The following is a 25,025-nucleotide window of genomic DNA, read 5'->3' on the forward strand; positions in this document are numbered from 1 at the left end:
CGTTCACGCGTGAGACCTTAGGTCCTTGGTTCGAGTATCGCGTGCGGGATCATGGGTGCGCACTGCTAGGGAGTCCCATACAAAGACGAGACGGCCGTCCAGTGTTTCCAGGTTCTGAATTGTGGTCTAGTTTAGATGGACTCCGGAATTCGACTTTGAATATGTCTACTATTCCCCGTGATTGCATGAGTTTATTGACATTATATATATACATACATATATATAAATATATATATTTCTAACTGATAAAATGGCTTTTAAAATGTTTGTCCACTCAATTTCAAGTAATTCATTTAAAAATTGCTAACCTAGTCGACTACTGTTATTTGACTAGTTCTTAAGAATTTAGTTTGTGATCGTTAACCTACTCATCTAATATGAAGTAGTGTAAATCTTTACTCAAAATTTCATTAAAATATCTGTTATCATTTACATCTGAAGTATTCCAACCACTCTATGCTGATTAACAAACTGAGATTTTGATGACCAAAATTGATGCAACTGTTTCTATGTTAACAGTAACGTGATTCGTTACTAAAAGAAAAGCAATCTCATTATATTTGAACGAAAATTCCTGAAGAATATATACTGCAATACTGATTTAGGATAAATACTTTTTACAAAGATATCTATATTGTCTAGTTTGAATGCGACATAACCATTGTTGTAAGTTAATTCAGTGAATGGTGGACCATTTAACGGTTAGTTCTCAGGCACTTGCATTTTACAGAATAAACTGACAATTGTATGCTAACTTTGTGTATTCCGAAGCGGTTTCAATATAAATCATTGCAGGATTTCTTATTTTATTTTGTTGAAAACCCACATAAAGCCGTTTTTTAGATTCTAAGACAAATCACTCGGTCTATTAACACAGTAGCGCTTGTGTCCTCATCAGGAACATGGTTTGAAATATGTTTTTGAGGTACTTCTAAATTAAACTTTACGTAGACTAAACAGTGCTCTACCAGTTTGAAGGCAATATCTTTATAAGCTATAATAAATATAGAGACAATATTCATTTATCTATATGATGAGTTCAGGACAAGATGCAATGCTGAGTAGTAATATCGTGCTTTGATTTAACACCAACATAATAAATTACACTGATTAGTAAGTATAATATGAGCTTATCAGGTTCACACTGAGATTTAGTCCATCGCTAGACTATCATTACCGATGGTATTTGCGTAAACTAATCCTTTATTATGTTAAACTATGTATCGTTAAACACCAGTCATGGTTTAGAGTTGCACAGCTTTTTTAGCTCTTTTCAGATTTTTCGCTCAAAAGGATCAGAGTACCATAAATTTCAAAAAGAAACAAAACCCGGGAACATTCTAACTAGTTTCAATTAAGTAATAAGAATTTATTCTAGTCAAAAAATCTGACCGTTTTTCATAAGCGAATTCAAGTCAGCTTGAACTTTCCTTTTCTTCCTCTTTCTGATCCCGTTTCTTGTTGATACAATCAATGTAATCAAATTATTATACTGTATAGCTTCAGATGTTACTTATTTTGATTATTAAATTCACCATGGATTATCATAATCTATTTCCATATAGAGCAATTGTATAGAACTACTCAAATAACTATTGATTGTATATTTATAAGTGAATAATTCTAACGTAGATTTTCTAAGATTTCGCTTAGATATAATGGATTGTACAGTCGAATTCTCTAGTAGTTAAACATTTACATACGGTTGCTATCAAGTGATAATTGTATGATAGTCATTAAACAATCTTATATAAAGTTATCAGAAGGGGGTTTTTGTGAAAATTTAATATTTTCATAGTTGAAAGCGTGAGTCAATTGAAGCTAGACCACCAAGGAAAACCTGGAAGCACTGGGTTCGAATCTCGCGAGACGAGGTCGTGGATGTGCACTGTTGACGAGCCCCACGATAGGACAGTCTTGCGCCAGAGCACTTAACCGATAGACCACTAAGCCGACATCCATGATGTTAATGTCTAACTTCAACCAATCCACGAAGTTGAGCAACCATTCACCAATTGTCTTCAGTGGCTTCGAGAGGTAAATCCAGGAGTTCTAGTGAGAAGCAGTGACCAGTGGAGTTCAAACCACGTCTGTTGTGAGATATCGACTCACTGAAGACAATTGGTCAATGGTTGGTCAACTTCGTGGATTGGTTGAAGTTAGACATAAACACCGTTGGATGCCGGCTCAGTGGTCTATCGGTTAAGTGCTCTGGCGCGAGACTGTTAGGTCCCGGGTTCGCATCTCACGAGGTGGGATGGTGGATGCGTACTGCTGAGGAGTCTCACAATAGAATGAAATGGCCGTCCAGTGTTTCCAGGTTATCCCTGGTGGTCTAGTTTCAATTGACTCACGCTTTCAATTATATAAAGTTGTTGATGTACAAAAGTATTCAGGACTTGTTTTTTATCAAAAACAGACATTCAATTCTTTCTCAAATATAAGGGTTGTTTGGATAATGTCAGTCCATGATAAAAACTATTTTCAAATAAACCTACTCACATTCACTTGATATTGTTTGTTTGAATCTTCCCATTGATGTTTAGGACTGCAACTAGTCAGTCTGTAATTGGCATATGTGCATATTGTGCGTATTGCAAGTGGCTATCAGGAATCAGTAGCTGAGTGAATAACACGATGATGTTTCAAGCGAAAGGTACTGGGTTCGAGTCCCAGAGTGAACATCAACTCTGAGATGCAGGTACATCCAGCGGGCAAGTCCCAAATAGGATGAAACTGGCATCCTGGATTCCACTGCTAGCCGCTATACATCTTTGCTCACAGACCTAATCACACTTTAAAATCTATTCACTTAGATACTAATCAATTAATTCCCAGAATTTTTCTTAACCAAGATTGCTTGCAGAATATATAGTTGACAGCTTGAAAATTTTCTTATCATTAAGTAACTATATCAAGTTTAAAATGAAATAAACTATTAAATTGACCTCTGTTGACGATTTCTATTCCATTTTTCATTTTCTTCATTTACAGGTAGTTCAATAAGTGCTTTTATTGAAAGTAAACAATCTAGTGATAATGTAAGTTTATATTTAATAAGAGCATTAATTATATAATAATGTGTAATATGTGAATTTATATTATAAATATGACTTGATAGCTGATCCATTCAACATTTTACGAATGATACACAAGTTTTTAACCTTTAGTTCATTTGTATGGTGGTCCAATGAATAATAATTTTAACTTCAGCTTAATTCATTAAACTTTATTTGTTCATTGCATCGGATTACTTGATTGATCTGATATACCTTTTCTCATGTCTACTCCAGTTTGAACTAATTTCTCACTTTTCTATTTCTTATTGAATTACCTCTAACTCCTTTAACTCCTTACCTTGATTGGTTTAAACTATATGGGAATATATCTGATCAAAACTTTTATCAGTATTTAATGGACAGTTAACTCGAGATCTGATAATTGTTTCCTATATTTTTTACATATAACTATCAACTACTTACCAGTAGGTAAATGAATTAGTGTTAATTAGTTGTTGAGAATCATTATCAACCGGATTCAATAACCATTCCTGTCAAACAATAAATTACACCGAACTGGTGGATCACATTGTTGTTATCTTTTTTACCAAATTATGTTCCGTCAATTGTTGAGTCCACCAGCTTATCCACTGTGTAGGATGAGCGATCGACTGCCCATACAGAATTTGTTTTATGGTCGAAATAACACATTCTGATTAGTTACTGGATACAATAAAACTATCAAAATTTATTATCCGAACCTTATAAGTAATTAAGGATCACTATTGTTTTCCTAGTAATCCCAGAGTTATTTATAAATCCTAGACACCTTTCAGCTTAATTCAATAACTAACTCATCAATCTAGTCAGCCAAATTAGACATAAAGTTAAAACCGTGATTCGATTTAAAAATTGGTAAATCATTTGCCAATTCTTCAGTTTCGATCAAATCTTCTCTCAGGTAAGCTATTTTCAGTTAACTAATCTTACGGCTTTTACACTAAACCGTCATAAGATCGTCCATTCTAGATTATGGAATATGGTCACCTACAAAGTTGAATGCTGTAAACTAACTGAGGGTTCCAGCGAACGAAGTGAGTAATTAACTCATTTATGGGTACTACTAGACACATTAACTTGATTCAATATTTTCACTTATTTAAAATTAAGTTTACGAGTAATTTTGTTGGAAATGTTTACCTTGTTATTAATCATTTTCGGCCTTCTGCACTTCATTGTAAGTAGCTAGGAGATGACAACTTCTGTGTCTTTTAATAAGACTTCATATTATTAAGCAAAACACTTTATGCTCGTTAGTGTGTCATTCAAAAACGAATAAATATCTAAGATCCATTTAAAGAATTGAACTAAACTCAACTTATAGAATTCTAGTCCGATGTTCTGAAGGTTGATTGGATCAAATCAGCCTGGAACTTGATTCCTCATTCAATGTCATTTACCATCTGCTTTTTTAAAACTCGTTTTCCAGCTATCTCGCATAGCATAATTGTGAAAAAATCGATGTGACCTAAGTATTTCTTGCTCATTTATGCACATATTATACGTAATTTCTTACTTTCTTGTTGTCGTTATGTCTTACAGTCAACATGCATATTGCAACAAAAATTTCTGACCAGCATATGTATTTATTCATATAAGTTTGTTCGATGAGAAAAAGAATGTTTTGATTAGTGACATGAATATGAAATTAAACCCGAACTAGAAAACTAATTAATGCATTCGGAAACGTTTATCTTTTAATGGGAAAATAAAACGGCAAACAACTTATTACTTCACAGATCAATAGTGGAGAACATCATTTCCTACGCACTATCAACCACAAGTCAATCAATACTTAAGCTCCCAAAAGATCGGATCGGTGATAGAGAATGAAAAAGCAAAAGCTTGAAACTACTAATATTAATGAGTTGTGAGTTACTAAAAATAAGGAATAAGCTTAGAATAAATGAAATACTTGAATATTAGATGAAAATATAAATTTGATACTGATCAATAGTAGCCTAAAATCGTCAACCAATGGTCTTAAAAGTGTCACAGACCATTTAAGAAACCCACATCGATATATAAGTTAACGAAAAACTGATATATTTATGAGTTGGTGGCATACCTTTCTTTTTATTTTCAAAAAAAAACAGCTAAATGATAATCAGAGTAACAGGGACAGGCAGTTGGTGATTGAATATTCCGTACCATTGTTTTATTACCTAAGCAGTTGTTAAAGATTTACAACATAATCAGTTGAAGTGCTTCCCCTATCTGTTACTCTACGCATACTATTGGTCTTGGTCATCCAATGCTGTTATCAGGAGAAATGCTTTGTAAATATCGATGGTCAAATACTTATAACCAATAAATGTTTTATACATTTAATGGTTTTTTATTAGAAAATAAAGGACCTCACAGTCCTATGCTCATTCTTCAAAAAAACATCCAGTTACTTTGCTATTATGGTTGGTGCAATGAGCTTTATGCAGTTACTGTAAATAAACAGCTTCGACACGATAAAGTGAATTCCATTTACACAAAAGTAACTTTTAAGAGAAATGATATATTATAATTATACACTGCAAGACGGTAACTTTTCGTTGGTTTTCATCATAAGAACTAGACATTATTCAGGCTACCTTCAACCCGGAGAGCACAGCTCATTTCTGCTGCACAACTACACAAATAACAATAACCCTAGTAAATCATATTAATTTATTTCGGAGAGATGAGTTTATTTAATTGGATTAAGTTGAACATTTTATGGTTCTCAAACAGAAGTTCATGGAACAGGGTTGAGACTTAAGATGTATTGACCATTAGGCCACTATCTTATTTCCTAACGAATGCCTCGAATAAAATTCACATCAATTATTGGAATCAATATGAATTGTTGTCATAACTGCATTATAATGACACTGTCTATCTGTTGTAATTTGTGTTATACTTGAGATTATTTGTTTAGTCATTCATCTTCAGAAGATAACTATTTTTGTTAACCAACATAAGAAAAGGTATATATATATATAAACCGTGTATTCCTAAGTTATATTTTGTTCGTCGGATGATGACCATTTTCAAGATGACGTTACAAATCCTTGTTCAAATCTTTAAACAAAAATATTTATGCTGCAAGTCTATGACTATTCTTCTCATATCAACAGCTTTCGTACCGAGAAACTAAAAATTTGATCTGTTAGTCTATTTCGAAGCACATTTACGAGTTTATATACGTTTACATACATAAATACAATATCACTTGGAAGACGTATTCAAGAACGATAAATAGTATGACAGATCAAAGAAAAGTGATAAGTTGACCTCCTGCTCTATGAACAAAATAATTCTTTAAATTTCTGTTAACTTATTCGAACGAAATTAAACTGAAACATCATTGCATTGTTAAAACATCAAAAGTAATCATTCTATGTTTCTGGGTAATTATGATGATTAGACGTATTTAAAATATAGTACAAACTATGAATCCCAAAAATAATGTAATTTAACCAAGAAGTACTAGATGAGCACGGACAAATGTATTGTATTTGGAATTCGAAATCAGGCAGTCATCAATTACAAAGGAATTATTAGTTCATACAAACACCACAGAAATTCTTTTGCCATGTGACTTTGATCTACTATTCATTCCATAGATGTTCCTGTAATTTTAAATTGGGTCACTTAGATCAGTGGCCACATTGCAACTTGATCGACAGAATTCCATCAGCATTAAGAACGACTTGACATACATGAAATTAGTTACTACCTAATGACCAACCAATTGTAAACACATGAATCTCAATGAAATTTTATCACGTCAGGTTATTATAGTAAAATCAAGGTGAACTAGTAACCTTTCAGTTGGCAACTTAACGCTTACATCATCCATTCTACTAATGTAAAATACTAAAACAAAAATAATGAGATTTATAATCGTTGTGAAACAAGTGTCGATTTCAATGGGATACACCATGAGGTTGATTCTAAATCAAAACAGAACAAATGAATCGATAAAAAAAGGCACTAGAATTATTTTATTACGTTAACGCGATATCCTTATGGACTTTATCATAGATTATTTTTCTATTTTCCGTATTTACTAATTTTTTTTGACAGGTTCAAGCATTGTATGAAATATTTCCAGACGAAGTTTTAGGCTCTGGACAATTCGGTATTGTTTATGGAGGTAGGTTGAACAAAATCGAAAACATCTATTTTTTATACAAACTGTAATCATCAATGTATTTAGCCTCACCATTTTTTTAAATCAGTAATAAGTGTACAGGTTTGAGATTATCGAGTTTTACTCTATGGGTCGTGAATCATCCTTGGTTAGACAGTTATTGTAAGCCATTAAGTACTGGACAAATATTTCGTCCGTGAATCACTAGATAGTTATTTCATTCTAGTATGAGATTATTCGGTGTTACACATTCACGACTCTACTAGAGTTGCTAACCTATTGAGTAGAAGTTTAAGCTCTGATCGTGAGGCTTAAAGGCCTTGGGTTCGATCCCCGATGGGGTTGTGATCGAGCCCTATTCAGCCGTTTAGTGGTTCTCAGTTTTCAATGGTTCTTCAACAAAAATAAGCTCGTGATGTAAGACTCCAAATTTAATAATATTCTCAATTCTTCTTAATAATAAAATATCCTATTTTTTCCCGCTTATCTAGCCTTTTGGCTAGATAACAAATTTACATTTTGTTGCACTGAAACTAATAAGCTAGATTTTAATGATCCATTTGAACAAAGAACTTAGACTTTTGCTTCAATAAATTTATCATTATACTTCAGGAATTTAGTGAATGCTATGAATTCAGTAAGACACACACACATGGTCTCAAAAAAATCAGAAACATCATTAAGATATACTTCAAGCATGATATTTATCCAGAAAGGCAACAAGAATTTCATAACTAGATTATTTAGAATAGAGAATGTATCAGCTTCATGGTCATCCGTATGAGCTATTTTTAAAAAACCTTCATAATGATCGCCAAATTGTACTTTTATTATAGTGAAACGTTTAGAAAGTGATTATACAAAATGAAATATATGACAGTTACTGGTCGTAAACAGATTATATGACTAATAGACTAACATTTGTTAACACGATTTACGAGGATGTACCTGAAATATTTAAAATTGCTGAGACAACTAGTTGACTACTTAACAACCTTATAATTCGATTCTGTTGTTAGCCTGAAGCCATATGACATAACATAGTCCAGTCTATATGAAGTCATTTAAGCTAGTGGACATACTTCAATTTAATCAATAAAATTAGATGACCACTAAAGTCTTGACAGAAATAACATTGATTATTGGTTAATCAGTCATACACAACGTGGAACCTAACACAAACGTTCATCACTTCAAAATAACTATATCACATTAGTACAACGGTATGCCAGAGTAGTAACATTATTAGCAGTAACAGAAAAGATTAGAAATAAGGAATATGATTTTAAAACATAGTAGCATGATTAAAAAACGATACGATTCGGAATTTTCACTGTTTACTTCAAAATAGTAATCAGAAGGGATTTCGTGGAGATTTCAGTATTTTCAACTATCAAAATAGTATCCTAGTGTTACTGTCAGTTGATATTGTTATTGACATAGTTTTATATTTGACAAATTGATTATTTTTAATAAATTACATTGAAGTATATGAACCGTGAATAATGTTTACATCATTAAAATATATAAACTAGTTTTTAGTCAATAGATAGGTTGGCATAGTAATATTTGTTGTAACTAATTCAAAAACGATTATGTTCAAGAATAATATCAAGGTAATATCTGATTTAACAAAGAAACAATAATAGTGGTGTTTAAATACGTTTACAACAGTTGGATAATATTACTGTTAACGATTTTTAAGGTCAGAAGGAACCACTATTTATTTATTATAAGTCATATAAATAAAATCTTAACTTTGTATGTGTATTTTTTTTATACTTATAAAACAAATTTAGAGTAAATTACAAAACAGTAGATTGCTAATTTAACTAAATGATTGATTTTGACTGTTATTACATTGACTTTCTTTAAGTTGGCAGGTTTATAACTCAATATTAGTTTACTATATTACTATAACTACAACGAATTTCGAGATCCGAAGATGGTAGATTTTTATTTTATTTATTTAAACAAATAAATATTGGTACGAAGGGGCACCAGATATATATGCACCACACAAATCTCATTTGATTTGTGTGAGGGCTGTGATACTGCAGGTGGTTTTCTTAGGCGGCCACACTTAGAACCTTTGACTTAAATGCCTGATCCACAAGGCAGTGGAGCATCGTGAGGAGGTGCAGTCCCATGGTAGCCGGGGATCAACGATTGATTCATACGCCGTTTGTTCCTTCAGAATACTGGAGCCCATGTGTACCATTGAACTGGAATCAGGGTTTTCCAACTCCCCTAGGTGGACTCTCTGTGTCCACCGACCCGGTTAAAGCGCCGGACATTCGCTTTTCGTCCTCTCAACTTCATAAACAATACCCCCGCCACGAGAAGGCAGTGAGTAGGACTTCCTTGGCAGAGGCTACATACGCGTGGCCATGTGAGAGCGTTTCGAGAGGGAGAGCGGACTCTCCTCACTCTCGGCCGTACCAGGGCATTTGGTAGATTCAACTATATAATAATTCAGACGATTCATAATGTTAGGATTAATCAGTCGCTAAGTGATTCCTGGTTATCCGATAAATATCAGTCTTGAAGTATATATATAATCATACCATTGATGAATTATCCATTTTTCTTAGGTATACATCGTAAGACGAAACGTGAAGTGGCCATTAAAGTTATTGACAAATTACGTTTTCCTACTAAAAGAGAGGCACAACTAAAAAACGAAGTATCCATTCTACGCGTAAGTATTTAATAATAATAATTTTATGATAAAATTATATAATACTATTTGATAAGTTAGTAAATGCATTCGAATTAATGACTGTACTGATTTTTGTTTTTGTCTAGTTGTGATTAGATGTTTTATAGTTAAAAAAAACTTATTTTCTAACAACTAGTAGTTTGTAAGTTCAACCCCGACTCCAGTTATTTTGGTGTGAACAACTGGTTGATAGTACTAACCCTCAAACTAAGTGTTCGACTTAAAACATTTACTTGGGAGATGAGTCACATCTCTGAACATAAAATAAGCACGATTACAATTTACAACATCAATGTGTTAGACATGGATTTTATAGACCATCCACAAATCTATGGAATTAGAAATTGATTACTATGCTTACTTATTAGCCGCCAAATCAGGTTGATGAAAGTGGAAAAAAACTCTATCAGCTTGTAATTGTGACAGGCATGAAAACACTATATTTATTATGCATTAAAACTTCATTATTTGAACGAGGTTTAGAATTGTAGAAATAAATGGATGGACTGAATCGCTCTTGATAGATAATATCCAACGATACTATTTGATCGATTGATAGTCGCTCACAATACGCATATCCTCAATAAACTGACATCAGAAGACAAAATAGCTGTTAAGTTAAAAACGGGTTTTCTGCGTAATAAATACTTATCTAGAAAACAAAATACGTATGATTAGATATTGTAAAAACGAACGGATATCAATTTTGTGAGTCGTTTAATCTCCAACGAATTAAGATCTTTCCCATTATATCAACACTGAACTAAATTGATTCAGTATTTCACTAAATCAATAAAGAAAAAATGTTTCATCACATTTTTAGGTAGGTAGGTAGGTAGAACAGATTTACAGTTGCTAACGTGTCGGGAAATCTTCTGATAGGAATAACTTTGGGGGAATATTCATAATTATCAGTATAATAACGATGGTATATAACAGCAGATGAGTAAAACGGCCAACGTTTTAAATGCTCTTTTCAACTGATATTGTTACAACTTATATAACAGGTGTCAATTATGGAGATAAAAATTCTGGATAAGTACTCTCACAACTTATATATATCCTCAATCTGCATTGTTGAAAAATAGGATACACTATTTTCAGTAACGTAATTACAATTTAAAATCTGATAATCTACAGATTGACCACCATGTTAATGGTTCAACGTAACATTCATTGTGAAATGACTATAGTTTCAATTAACAATTTAAGGGAATGATAAAATTTGTAATATTATCCAGTACCTTACAGATTGCAAATATTTTTTTCTATAGGTCAAAACATTTGAAAATCCATTCTGTACAGTATAATATTCTCAAAATTAACATTAAGGTTAGTCTGTCAATGGCAAATGAATAACTATAAGATTAACTAAATACCAATTAGTAACTCAGCCCATTTTTGCAACAATTAACTGTGAAAGTAACACAAATATTGGTTTAAGCAACATACATCTGTTATTGGCCAAGAGCTTAAAAGTGCGGCTGAAAGCCGAGTACACTAACTACATGGTGACGAATACATAAAAGCTGGCTTATAGTAACATTTGTCATAAGGAATTTGACGGACACTATGCAGCTATCCCAATCGAAGTACAGTGAAATTCGAACCAGACGAATGCTCACTGTTCACTACCAAAATGATCGAAAAAATGGTGTTGACCTTACTACGTTTTTTCATTTATCACGACTAATTATTTGCATCACAATTGGGAATAACCCAGTTACTGATCTGAATTATTTCATTTTTCCCGATTACAAAATAGTATATCTTATAAACCGAACGATATCTATTCCAAAAACATTGCATGAATGATTTCTTTTCCCGGTTATTTGACTTCTTAATTTTTGGCTGACCACGTCAAGTCGTTAGTAGAGTAACAAAATTACTCAAAAAATATTGATATGGACGTATAGGACAAAACATCTATCCAGTGATTCCAAGTTTTTAATGAACATAATTTAATTTTTTCATGTAACGGCCAGTGATGTAAACCTCGAAATGAAGAACGCCGAGTTATTCATGAGGAAATGTGTGAGCTGTCAGTGATAAGCTGACTGAACTCAACCATAACAGGCATGAAACAAATATCACCGATGGATGGCAGGTGAGCAATATCACAAACTGAGGTAAAAATACAAACCATTGGGTTCGAACAAAGTATTTATCACGAAGTTCGTGTTGAGTTCTTATTGTCGTCAGTACCTACTGCCATTGGTCCCAATGCTAAGACAAAATACGAGCACAGCAGCTTTTCGGTAGTTATCTAAATTTGTCAAGACATACAGACAATCCATATTCGGCTTCGATACTCGTGACGTCCTGAAGCAGTTAATCTTTATTTATGATTTCGCTTTTCTCTAAATTTAATCACATGTTATAGGATGCTAAACGTTTTATTAATTGTTGTTTTATAGAATCTTAATCACCCGGGAGTAGTAAATCTTGAAAGAATGTTTGAAACACCAAAGCGGGTAAGTTAGCGAAATTTTGAGTGCTTTTGTGACAAAAGTCCCTAACAGATAGCAAATACATATGTGTACCTCGTGTACCGAAACAATAATCTTATGTGCACTGTGTGTGAAAATCTCAATATGTAGTCATGTGAATAAGATGAGCAATCGAAACTAAAGAGAGGGTAACCATGGAAATATCCTATCCTGGTTATAAGTTCTGCATATGAGTACGCAGTATGAACTACATGTTAACGGATAAACACCATAGACGATAATGACAACACTTACAATAAAATTTTGGCTTCTAATATGATGTCTCTGCACAACCCGTACGGTCTCATTCGATCGACTGATATTTCTACAGTGAGTATACATTTAATGAATTTGTAAAACTAAGTACTAAGAGTTCAGGAATCCTATAGGTTGAAGTAAAAGTATACTGCACACATTACTGTGAACAAACATCCTTTCCGAGTACTTACAGAAAATGAACTGCGTCGTTCGGTTCAATACTCACATGACTAGACGGAGGAGCAGATAAATTTAGCAGACAGCTAAGGCAGAACGTAGGACTCTTATTTAGAATATTTATAATTGGAGCCAAATGAATTTCACAAATAGTTAGACTGTATATTACACAGCTCACGACTGCGCATCAGCTTTGTTGAGTGGTGGCCGAGGAATTAGACCTCTATGTCGTAGGTCATAACCCCTTCTTGCCTGTGTTAATTTGAGCGACCATGTAGTAATGTAATTCGTAATCATCTACCTGGTGAGTGAGTTAATAGACTAGCTTTGGTTTCTTAATGTACCTTCCTACTCACTGAAGAAGTGGAGTACTCGGGGTCACAAAGCGTCAGAAAGTCTAATTTGATTAACTTATCGTAATCAATTTACTGACGGAGTCTATGTTTGAACGTTTTTTCTTCAGGTATTTGTGGTAATGGAAAAGCTAGCAGGTGACATGCTGGAAATGATCCTTGGATCGCCACAAGGTCGACTGACAGAGCGAGTTACGAAATACCTGGCAACACAAATACTAGTTGCTCTGCGATATCTCCACCTGCGAAGCATAGTACATTGTGATCTCAAGCCAGAAAATGTCCTTTTGGCTATACCACCCAACACAGATGTAAATAATATGGGGCTGCCGGAAGTTTCTCAGGTAAGATGGGTTAGGAACCTGGGATAGCATTTATGCCGTTAAAGAATGGCAAAATAAACAAAACCTGCGTCACGGTAGTGCACAGTCGATTAGACAAACCGTGAATAATACAGCCACTCACGCGTTTTCAGAAGCAGCACAAATGCCAAGTGGCTTCATTACACAGAAAGAACAGACCGCCGTCATGCGTTTATGTGCAGCCGGATAAAAGTACCAAATATCAAGAGCAGGGAATTACTCTCCTTCAAACTTAACTCCCATCCCATTTTTTCTATTCACAGAGTGTAGCTCAACAGTTTCCTCAGATCAAGCTGTGCGACTTTGGATTCGCAAGGATTATAGGCGATAAGTCCTTCAGGCGGTCGCTGGTTGGTACACCTGCCTACCTAGGTGAGTTTAGAACTTATAAGTCGTAACAAAACACAACCCTAGAGATGTGAGAAAAGATCACGGATGATGTAACAACACCCCACTTTCCATTTCAGCTCCTGAAGTACTGAAAAACCGTGGATACAACCGAGGGATCGATATGTGGTCTGTTGGAGTGATACTTTATGTAAGGTAAATCAGATTATGTTGAATCTAGTTAACGTGCTTGAAATTGGCAGTCTTAGTGGGACATTTCCGTTTAATGAAGAGGAAGATATAGCCGAACAGATAGAAAATGCTGAGTTTATGTATCCAAGTGACCCGTGGGATAACATATCGGAAGACGGTAAGACTCACTTTGGGAAATATATGTATCCTCATAAGCTATACACTTAATAACGCATTTGCTGCAGGTACGTCTGCGAAACCGATTCTCCGTTGAGAGAAGTCTTAACCACATTTGGATGCAGGTAAGCTCATGAAATACGTAACTAAAAGCGATATGATTTACGGAGGTATGGAAGTACTCGCTAGCTAAAATAGAATTATTTGATCTTTAAAACTGAGCTTTATCCTTTTGACAGGACTACATATGTTGGTGCGACTTACGTCGGTTGGAAGCCACACTCTCAAATGAAAGTCGGTTTCTTACTGCGAATGCAGATGACGCACGGTGGGAAAGATATCGTGAAAAATGGAACAGCGAGATTGATGCAGAACCAAGGAACCGTGTTTCCGATAAGACGTCACGCAAGCTTCCTACATGGAAGGAACTCGCTTGGAGAACAGACATAAGTATTTAGCTTATATACTTGCAGCCAAATGAACTTGTACGAAACCCATTGTTATATAATAAAGAAATTTTTAATGATTGATTTGTAACACTTGTGCATAATGGACAGGACGAGTGAGACAAAATGATAGCACAATGGAAATGTGAAACAAATTAGAGTTTAACTAGATGTATTACGAGGAATTAAGTTCATAAATCAATTTTAGCGATAACCGGTGTAATATTGACTCATTGCTGGCGGAGCGGCAGCAGTTGGGACCCCACCTGGAGGAGCACCGCCAACTGGGATAGTACCATACCCAGATGGATAAGTAGAATACCCAGGGTAATAGCTTGCATAAGGATTTGCGGCTGGTGTCTGTGGTGTTACTGTTGCGGTTGGAGCACTTGGGACGCTGCTGGATACACTACCAGACACAGCCGAAGGTTGCTGCTGTTGTTGCCACGCGTTAAACTGTTGTGCAGCAGCCATCGCTGCATCGTACTTCCCAGCTCCTTGAGTACTTCCAGTAGCACTTTGGGGAGCACCATAGTAATAGGAGGCATAAGCTGCTGCAGCCGGCGTCGAATGGTCAGATGTGGCAGTAGTGGTGGTGGCGGAAGAAACTGCTGGCGCGGCTGTCTGTTGAGTTAGTTGAGGTTTGTCAGCAACAGCTGAGGCATATAGTGACTGCTGGGTGGTACCAGTTGTGGGTGCACATCGATTAACGGTTGCGGATGGCTGAGCAGTTTGCGACCCGTACGTACCGTATCCGTATCCATAGTTGTAAGCACCATAAGATTGACTAACAGGAGGGGCGTTTTGATTACTACTTCCATCCAGTTTTGTATTCTGAGTAGAATAACCATACCCGTAACTTTGCGGTTGAGCTTGCTGAAAAAAAATTAACAGGTTTCATGAACGAGATAGGAGGGAAAATGTTATCAGGGCAAGGATGAGTATTCTTCAAACGTTAGTAAGTGAATAGCATTGATAATCATCATAACATAGTTAAAAGGGAATGCTGTCTTATCACAATATAAGTCTAGAATGCGTTAGTTAATAATTTACCTGGGTTGATGTTGCAGTTTGTTGTACTTGAGGTTGCGGCCGATTAACTGATTGTGATGGTGGATTATAAGTAGTGCTCTGTACGGGTGCAGCTGGAGGGATCGGTTGTGAAGCAGGCGGTCCAACATCAAACCGACTGCGGCCAGACCTGGGACCCCCAGGAGGATTAGATGGTTGAATAGTTGCTTTTTGATTACCATTTGAAGTAAATCCGCCTGGATAACTGGATCCCAAAGCATAGCTATTATATGCACTTGTCTGTGAAGTAGTATTGGTTTCTGGTTTGGTATCAAAACGTGATTGTCTAGGACCGGGAGGGATATTGGTAGCAGAGGGGTGGTTGTCGGAATAGCGAGCAGCACCAGATGCATACAAGCTGGAACTATCTGTACTTGAATGTTCATTCTGTGACATGGCTGTTTTATCAGGATCACTGGTACCATAGGCGTGAGATCCTCCGAAAGGACCACCTGAATTTTGTTGCATTCCAGGTCTCCCAGATCTGTCTGACGCCATACCTCCACTGTAAGGATCTGAGCTAGGGTTTGTGAAATTACCCTGATCACCAGTATATGAGTTGGGATAATTAGAAGCAGAATTAGGATTCCCATATGAAGGGAGACTCCCTCGATTGTAACCACCACCAGGCGCATTTGGATATCCTGCTGGACCACCTGAGAACGGAGGATTGCCTCTTTGATAGGCAGAATAACTACCACCAGAGGGCTTTTGCAATGCGTTTGCGTTGTAGGGACCTGGTCCGCCAAAACGTCTGTTTCGATAATCATCATTTGGTGGCCCCGGATATTGCTCCTCAGCTGGATTTTGATAACCTTCCGCACCACCGTACATATTATACTGTTGGCTATCGTCGGGAAATCCGCCAATCATATCACGATCAGGCTGAGCACCGCCACGACCGGAAACGGGTGCGTTACGACCCAGTTGACCACGATCAACACCCCTGTCAGTATTAGCTGCGCGTCCTGGGGCGACTGCCCCACGTCCCATAGACGTCCCACCACGACCGGGGGCTCCGCGAGATCCCTGCATTTGGACACCGCGACCACTACCTCCGTACCCTCCTCTAAAGCCTCCACTCATTGGGCCGCCTAAAATATAAATGAAGAGACATAAATAGGAAGCGAAATGATGGATATGAGTTAGAGCATAATCAAGGGAATAACGTACCTTCATACGGCGGCTGAGAAAGTGAGGCTTCGCTCATATCATAGGCATTGCCAATCGGCTCTGCATCACCTGCATTACCATCAAAGCGATTATACATAGTGTCATTTGGCCCACCATAACCTGGGTTCCCTCGGTCCATTGAACCACGATAGGCACCTCGTCCAGCACGCGAATCAAAATTCGGTGCAGTGAAACCGCCTCTTGCAGGGCCGCTCCTCATCATGCCACCGCGGGAGTTGTCGAAACCTCCAAATCCACCCGGGCCAGACATCCCACTTGGAAACGGTCCACGATTCGGAGGCCCGAAACGACCACCAGGAGGACCACCACCATACCTTCCACTGGGCTGACGACCAAATGACTCTCGGTCGCTATCTGGAGAAACACAGACGAAAACAAAAAGCGTTACGAAGAGATCGGATAAGTATTGAGTTTTAAACTACTATCGACAGTTGTCACTTACTTCGATCGAAGCGATCTCCCTCACGACTTCGATCACGTGAAGCATTGTAACCGCCTCTGAAATATAAAGAAAAGTTGTTGAGAAGCCTGGAATCACTAAATTACATCACGTTTACTCCTAACCACATCAATTTTTACCTGTAGTCACGGCGACCACGATCATCATTTCGGCGGTTCGGAGAGCTTCGAAAATCATCTCGTCGTCCACGCGGCATGTCACGACCACGATCTCGGCTATCCCGCCCGCGGAAACGTGAATTCCGTGAGTCATCCCGGTCACGATTTCCACCGTCCCAACGCTGGCGCTTTTCTGGTGGTTGCCTGTTCGTCTGTCCTTCTTGATTGTATTGAGTAACTAGGACTTTTGCATCATCTAGACCAAGTTCGGTAAAGATAACCTCATCAAAAACGCTAGAGGGATCTTCAGATACAGGTCTAGGAATTCCAAAATTTGCTGAAAGAGAAAAATTATTCCTTCTGACTTAGCTGAAACTGAAATCGCTTACAAGGAAAAAATCTAAAACGGCACATAAATTGCAACAAATGAAAGTAACCGTGTACATTCCGAGAAAGTGTCACTCCAACAACTGACTAGTAATCAGTTGCTAGGTTTACTTCTGATTGATAAAACCTAGACGCTTTAGTAGCAAAGAACCATTTCTTTGTTTTCCCGGGTAGCATATTGTGAACGATTAATAAATGTGTTTTTTGGTAACAGTTCGGCAAGATCATTTTGTAACTGTCTCATTGTGACGAGTCTAATGACTTGTTATGGTTTGAAAGATGTCTGAGAGAAATTTAGCTATTGTTTACTGCAGAAATAAAAAATTCCACGCTTTGTTGACATACTTAAAGGGGTGAATGAATAAGGTCAAATCAGATTTCACTGTTTTCAATTGTTATTAAAAAGGACCGAAAATACCGATCCTATGGTAGATAAAGCTATAGTTTGTTTTGATTGGTTAGAACCTGGGTGAGAAACAAATACAAATACTCAATATGAATAAACATTTTAAAATAATTGAGAAACCCATAATTACTTGCAGTCTAGAGAAAGCAAGAAATAGGCAAGTTTGACTCTGGCTGCCATTTTCAGTGAACACAATATGAATTTGAAAACACAAGGTCAATTGACTGGAACTCGTGGGGCAGCTTAGTCAGTCATCTAAAACATAAGACCAGGCAGCTGCTATCTCTTGATGCGAGTAACTACAGGTTTACACAGAAACAAATAACTAGCTGAGACTTATCTTCAAACTACCAGGCATTCCGTATTGTATCTGCTCATACAATTGCATTTCTATGATGGAAACTTCGAAGATTAACTACCGAAAGAACTGTATTCCTTTTTAAATAGATACATATTTACATACTACCAATTACAGAACGATTATTGTCCCAACAAATACTAAATGAATGCAAACAAATTGGTAAGCACTTAAGTATTCATCAAAATAGTACAATAGGATTTACCAATTAGTAGACCCAAGTATAAAATAGAACGCAGATTCATTAAAAGTAAATCCAAGGAAAACTTGCAGGACTTTATACCACCATTTCCAACAAATAAAACTACCTTTCATCTCGAGAACTGCAGTTTCAGGCACTTCTTTGCCCTCCTCTTTTTCCCGTTGGGCAATTCGCCGCCTGAATTCTTCGTCAGTAGGAACGATAACAATGGCCTTTCGCTTGAAACCTTCAAATGGACGCATTTTACGGCGCTGTGCTGACGGGTACACATTTGTCTGTGATTAGGTTCAGGAGATGGAACCGAGCGAATGAGAGAAAAAACGAAGTTATATCAGTGCCACCACCAGGAATAGATAATTGTGCGCATTTGTACGATGGACCAAATCCAGTTGCAAGGTACATACCAAAAATGCAAAGCAAGTAAGGTACCTTGCATGTAAATTCGGACAAAATTATACATGCTCATTAACATGTACTTCGCCAAATCAGTCTATTGCAGCAGAACCAATCCAAGAAAACCATCATTAGAGCAAACTGATCAAGAACATCGGTACATTTAGTTTGAACAACTGTTCGACCAGTGCTCATATGGGGGTGTCTTAGAACGGAGGCCACTGAATACAATTTAACAAATAAAACATTTAATTCATAAACATATATTGGTAATTAACAATAAAAACAAACTTTTAATACATAATTAGAGGAAATTCGTCACCTTAAAATACATTACAAAAGACTAAAAACGTTTACGACCGACCCCTACGACTCGTTCACTAGTTTAATGAATTGAAATATCTTGAAAACACTATAACTTTTTAGAAAACCTACTGATACTAGTAAATTAACATCTATAAGAAATAACTGACCTGATCCAAAATGTAATTACGACGGCGCATACACGCCATACTAATAAGTGTATTCAAACACTTCGTTGCTTTGTCAATCAAAACATCCCATCTCCCGTGATAATTACGTTGTCGTGCAATGCCCATTACCTAAAATAACACAAGTGGATAAATCTACGTTTACTTGGTTTGGACTTACTTTCATTTTATCTAAAATAAGGTTGGTTCCCAGTATATTATATTGCTTCTCACGATGCTCTGTTTTCTGTTGCTCAGCGAAATACGTTTTTCCTGCTCCCGGTAGTCCTACCATCATGATCACTTCACACTCAGACTTTGATTGAGGTGGGCAGCGACCATGCACGCGACAAGATAGGGGTAAACAGTTCATTTGTTGCCAAGATAAAGGATCGTCTGGAAAATCAAATAAATTCACAAACAATTCTGAATACATATAAAAACAAAGTAAAGTGTTACAGAGCAGAACTTTATGCCTCAATGAAAGAATTTCTTATCGTCGAAGGGAAAAGAGTGGTTATCAACAGATGACATGAAATGACACGTTGTGCCCGAGTGATGGCTGCTCACGAGACCGAATTATCAACGAATTCAGTTGAATGATTGGAGACCAACGATGAGGCTACTAGCCTGAGTAGGTTTCTTTTATTGTAAGATAACATGCCTGAATTATTAGCATTATCAGGGAAACCTACATAATTAACTGCCATCAAAGACTGGCGAATTGCATTTTCGTAGGTCGTTTACTTTCCGATGTATAGGTCGTAACTGTTAGGCCTGATCTTAGTTTATCACATTGGAAAGCTCACTTAATACGTTTTGAAGGATGGTTAAGGGCTGATTAATACATGTAAATTGACGAAAAGTCTAATAAATTAAATAGCTTGTCTGATTATGACCTATCACGCGTAGTCACCAATTGGATGAAGAACCACTTCTTCGAAGTAAGAAAAGCCAGCAAATGATTACAAGGGCAAGCAGCTAATAATTATCTTCTTGAGGTTACCAACAACCTTCCCACAGTGGCGAGGATTGACTGACTCTTGAAGTATTCTTTGGAAACAAAAGAGCTAGAATTTTAAGTCCTACATGGTTTTTTCACACAGCAAACGTAGAGTACAAAATTTCTATTCGGATGCTGGTAGTTGGAGACGCTAAACACTAACTCACCCGCTGACTATCACGAATCCATCCATTTAATTAACAATGCTTTGAGACAGGAAGCACCTACCTTTAGCATACTTCAAAGATTTTAGTAGTGATCAGTGAATATGAATCGGACCACTTAGGATAGGGAAATTTCAACTGCATAACCCTGTACTTGTAGTGTTTTGAATTAACTTTCATTTTAGAATTGATGAGAATCAAATCTCAAGTACTTTTTATCTTCAAGACAAAAAACGTGTATTTCAGTATCATCAACCGTAAACCGAACCGGTTAGCGGTTCATGCTGTTACCTACAAGACTTACGATGAGGTGTGGAATTGAAGCAGTTAATAAAGATACCATTATAAGGTTTAACACTTGTGCAGAGGATGTGGTAAAGATTTAGTGTACCCATGGCAAAGTATAGTTCCCAGTAGAGTGTGCTTACGTCAAATTAACGAAATTAAACGCTGAGAACTAAAAAGACTTTTAGGATTACCAAGTAGATGAAAGCTCTTTAAGAAATGATACCTAAAAGAAGTCTGAGCATAGAGAGCTAATAGCACAAGTCATATTCTTTCGCTTTAGTAACCTAACTAACTTGCGACACGAGCCAAGAATTAGAACCAGTTAAATTAAGCTGCGATCATTACTTTTAAACCAATGATACTTAAGCTTTTATTTCAAAATATAGAGTAGGTAATACAAACTTTCACTCTATGACGCAGACCACTTGGTACGTCGGAACGATACAGAAAAGTGACGTACATTTAAGGACGAGGGCGATAGCTTTGAAACGCGCAATAAAGACTTGAGTTTGCAGAAGCAGGCAAGATGGCAATGAGATACAACCCAGGCAATAAGGGATTCCACATACAACAGGACAGTAATTCTGCGCTTTAGAGATTTTATTACTGATATCATCAGATAATCTTGAAGGCACGAGCCGTTAGTGTAACGGTAAAGTAATGTGCACAGATTAGGTCTTGTAGCACGGGTGGGGTCTAGCTATCTGAGGATTTTTTGCTTCCCGCAGACACTTGGATTTTATTAGTTCGTGTTTTTGATAACCAAACAATACGACTGGTTGAGAACTGAGTTGCAACCTAGCACACAAATCCAGATCTACATCCGGATCATAAACGTGGTCAGTTATTAATGCAGAGCTTCGTATAGGTGTGTTGGGCTATTGCCGTACCAGATTAGCACCAGATGAACGTAACACGATGAATTTGAAGAGACCGTGTAGGGAATGACAAGATCTTGGGGATATAGTTCGAAAAGACAAAAGTGTAGAGACAATAGGATACTGGGACCCAAGATCCTGAACGAAAGCACCTGAGCCATTGTGAACGTTTCTGGGTGATCACTAGTGGCGGTTACCAGGTGGATCGCAGATGAAAAATCAGCATTAACACGACTTTGACTAGCGGTTGACCACTACATGGACTGTCATCTTGCTTCAGCTTTACCGCCCCCAGCTTTCTTGAAACTCACTGCTATGCTAGTAAATGGTTTGTTGAGGTGGTAAAATACACATAACACGTGTTTTAACAACTTCACTCGAAGGATACCTGCAACTTAGCCAACCGATTTGGCATTTTCGCTTAGTACTTGATGTCTAACATTTTTGTTCCACATCTAACTTTAATAGGAATGCTCCGAAGATACTAAACAGCATACGACGCCAGCCGTATATGTTCAACAAAGTAGATTGCTTGGTAGTCTTGTTTACGCCACAAGGAAGTCAAGCTGACGAAGTCTTACTAAACATTTGAATTCATGTTAGCTTTGTTAGACGCCAACCCACCAGGGTTGATAAGACTTTTAAGAGAACAAGATGACCAACAACCTCAGTTACTACAGGTACTGGCACAGACTAGTTCTGAAGTAACACATCGCACTTGAGTGATAAACACCATGAACTTGTTCACATTGTTGCTCACGGCGATCCAGACTTGACCTTTGTCAGTGCCTTTAAATACGACTGTTACACATCCTATGTCACTAAGCGAACCTGCTGGCAGACTAACCCCCGAAAGCTTAGGGGACGGATGTTATTTCAGACAACTGGGAAAAACTATGGGACGGAGTACAGTGGATGCAAATAAGTATTTAAAACACTACTTAGTCTGACGAACTATATAAGACATTTTCACCTACGAAAAGGGATCAGTCTTGGTGGTAAACGCGATCGTTGACATCGGAAGCCTAGTTGTAAACACCTGACACTACCTACACAACTTTGGACGGCTGGGGAGTACACCTAAGTCTCACGCAGTAAGAGGCTTGAAGCCAAGAACATGAATTCGTGGCGTTTACCCGATACATGAACCGCTAAGACCAGTGATCGAACATATTGTGCAATAACATTTCGTAGACTATCAATTAAACTTTTCAGTCAAACCCTTAATGTTAATCGCAAAAATTCCAGAAACCGGCTATTTAGTTATTTGAAAACAAAATTAGACGGCTGAAACTTACCGGACGGGATATTAGGACTAAACCAAGGAGACTGATTTTCTTGACCGAAGTTGCAGGCAAACTCAACGTTCTTTACGTACACGTGCGGAAACAAAGCAGAATGTTCTCCTAACTGCGACTTTTGAACACGGAAGCACTCCCCTTGGTCCACACCATTGACACTAAACCTTAACAGAGCTTCAACATTTGTCCATTCCTGAAGCATAAGATAAATTCACAACTTACGATGAAAGCACCAACGACATCACCTTCTCCAAATGTACAACCATAGTCAGTAAACTTATTGTTTGTAGACTTTTTTCCCGTACCCCCATAGCCAAAAGATTGAGGCTCTTCACCAAGAGTGAAGTCGGTGTCTTCTGTAGACCAGCCCACTCGTAGTACGTGAGTTGCCCCACCGACCAAACTATCATAGTTCTCCACCGGGAGATTTTTTACTACTCGTACTTCGAAAAATGACTACGACATAAGTGTATCATTAACACTTACCTTCCCAGATATTGAGCCGTAATTTGCTCTTACTCCAGCCCACATTAGTGAGAAACCACCCTCAGTCAGAGGCTTAGCCTGAAAGCTAGTAGCATCGGTCATGAGATTCAAATCACAATTGTAGGTGTCTAGGAAGACAGATGCGCTTTCTTCCCAATTATCTGGTTCCGGAACCATTCTTGATTTGACCTGTGGGGATCTGGAACGTCTACGGGGTGACCTGCGAGAGTCCCTGTCTCGTGACCTAGATCTGCGACGGGGAGAGTGTGATGGTGAGCGCCTACGTTTGAGGTTTTCTTGTTCTGGTTTTTGATGTTGATCACCTGGACTACTATCCTTTTCATTCGCTAACTAACAAAATTACCAACGGACATGAACCACTTACCCCATTCTCACACCCACGTTGTGGAGACACTTTAGGACTTGAATCCAGCACATCACGTCCCGAGTTCTGACTCGGTTGCCTTGACAGATTGGCAGACGCCAAGTGTGGTTGTTCTTCAGGGTCTAGTGAATGAGACATGATTCGACGATCCTACCTGCTGGTTGCTTTTTATCAGAATTAGGAGATGCCGATTTGAGAGCGTCATTTAGGCGATCCATTAAAATTTGCTTTGTTCCGAAGGTATTGAGACCTCGCCTACCTAACTCGGCTCTCAACTCCGGTACTTTCAACTTAGACACATCGATTTCCTCACTCATCGTTTAATGGCGAAACTATGGTGAGTGCGAACAAACAAGTCAAAAACAATGTTCCAATATTCCGAAACTTGGTAAGTTCAAGAACAAACTTTAAAAAGTGAAATTCATTCTTATTTTCATCCTTCTTTAGACCTGATCAAGCTCTTTGGTCTACTTCTGAGTGACAGTGTTGTTATTTACACGCAATGTCTTACAGACTTGATATGTTTTGTGAAGGGGATTTTATTTACAGTGTTAAAATCGGCTTTTGAACTGGGGATAGTATCCACTAATTCCTTCTTGATATATGAGGTTGAAGAACCTCCGCCCATTTCACCAAATCTTCATAATGAAAGGATGAGGACGTCGGAAAACAGGTCCAATGTCAGGTTAATATGGCTTTGTAAAATTTGGTACCAACACATCTGACAACACTCCTTCCAGACCAGTTACCCATCAATAATGACAAACCACTGATTCATCTGGAACTCTGA

At 37.3% G+C, this 25,025-nt stretch overlaps 3 protein-coding genes across 6 annotated transcripts in view; 2 read left to right on the forward strand and 1 right to left on the reverse strand.

The window, feature by feature from the left end:
* Positions 1-11,734, forward strand: part of Smp_155950 (putative protein kinase C, mu) — a gene marked incomplete at its 5' end in the record, with an annotated part of 63,949 nt that extends 52,215 nt beyond the window's left edge. Inside the window, 4 exons of the mRNA XM_018790047.1 lie at positions 2,995-3,041; positions 7,122-7,191; positions 9,783-9,889; positions 11,185-11,734. Coding sequence (XP_018655429.1) covers positions 2,995-3,041; positions 7,122-7,191; positions 9,783-9,889; positions 11,185-11,220 — 260 coding nt within the window. The 3' untranslated portion in view covers positions 11,221-11,734. The remainder of the gene's footprint in view (positions 1-2,994; positions 3,042-7,121; positions 7,192-9,782; positions 9,890-11,184) is intronic.
* Positions 11,735-13,309: 1,575 nt separating this feature from the next.
* On the forward strand, positions 13,310-14,703 carry Smp_155960 (putative protein kinase C, mu; the record flags this gene model as incomplete). Its single annotated transcript, XM_018790048.1, has 2 exons — positions 13,310-13,531; positions 14,485-14,703. The coding sequence occupies 2 exons, from the start codon at positions 13,310-13,312 to the stop codon at positions 14,701-14,703; spliced, it is 441 nt and encodes a 146-aa protein (XP_018655430.1).
* A 44-nt stretch (positions 14,704-14,747) lies between these two features.
* On the reverse strand, positions 14,748-24,593 carry Smp_062720.1 (putative e1b-55kD-associated protein; the record flags this gene model as incomplete). Of its 4 annotated transcripts, XM_018790049.1 has the most annotated exons (13): positions 14,748-15,567; positions 15,745-16,856; positions 16,936-17,310; positions 17,399-17,454; positions 17,536-17,851; positions 18,974-19,142; positions 19,734-19,862; positions 19,912-20,126; positions 23,362-23,557; positions 23,587-23,820; positions 23,851-24,201; positions 24,236-24,357; positions 24,390-24,593. In XM_018790049.1, 13 exons carry the CDS (start codon positions 24,550-24,552, stop codon positions 14,896-14,898), a joined length of 4,110 nt encoding a protein of 1,369 aa, XP_018655433.1. The 4 variants fall into 4 exon arrangements, with proteins under 4 accessions (XP_018655433.1, XP_018655434.1, XP_018655431.1 ...); XM_018790052.1 differs by having other exon boundaries at positions 14,748-16,856; positions 24,390-24,552; XM_018790051.1 differs by having other exon boundaries at positions 14,896-15,567; positions 23,362-23,820.
* Between the last annotated feature and the right edge of the window lie 432 nt (positions 24,594-25,025).

This window comes from Schistosoma mansoni, chromosome W, assembly GCF_000237925.1.
Source record: "Schistosoma mansoni strain Puerto Rico chromosome W, complete genome".
NCBI lineage: Eukaryota > Metazoa > Platyhelminthes > Trematoda > Strigeidida > Schistosomatidae > Schistosoma > Schistosoma mansoni.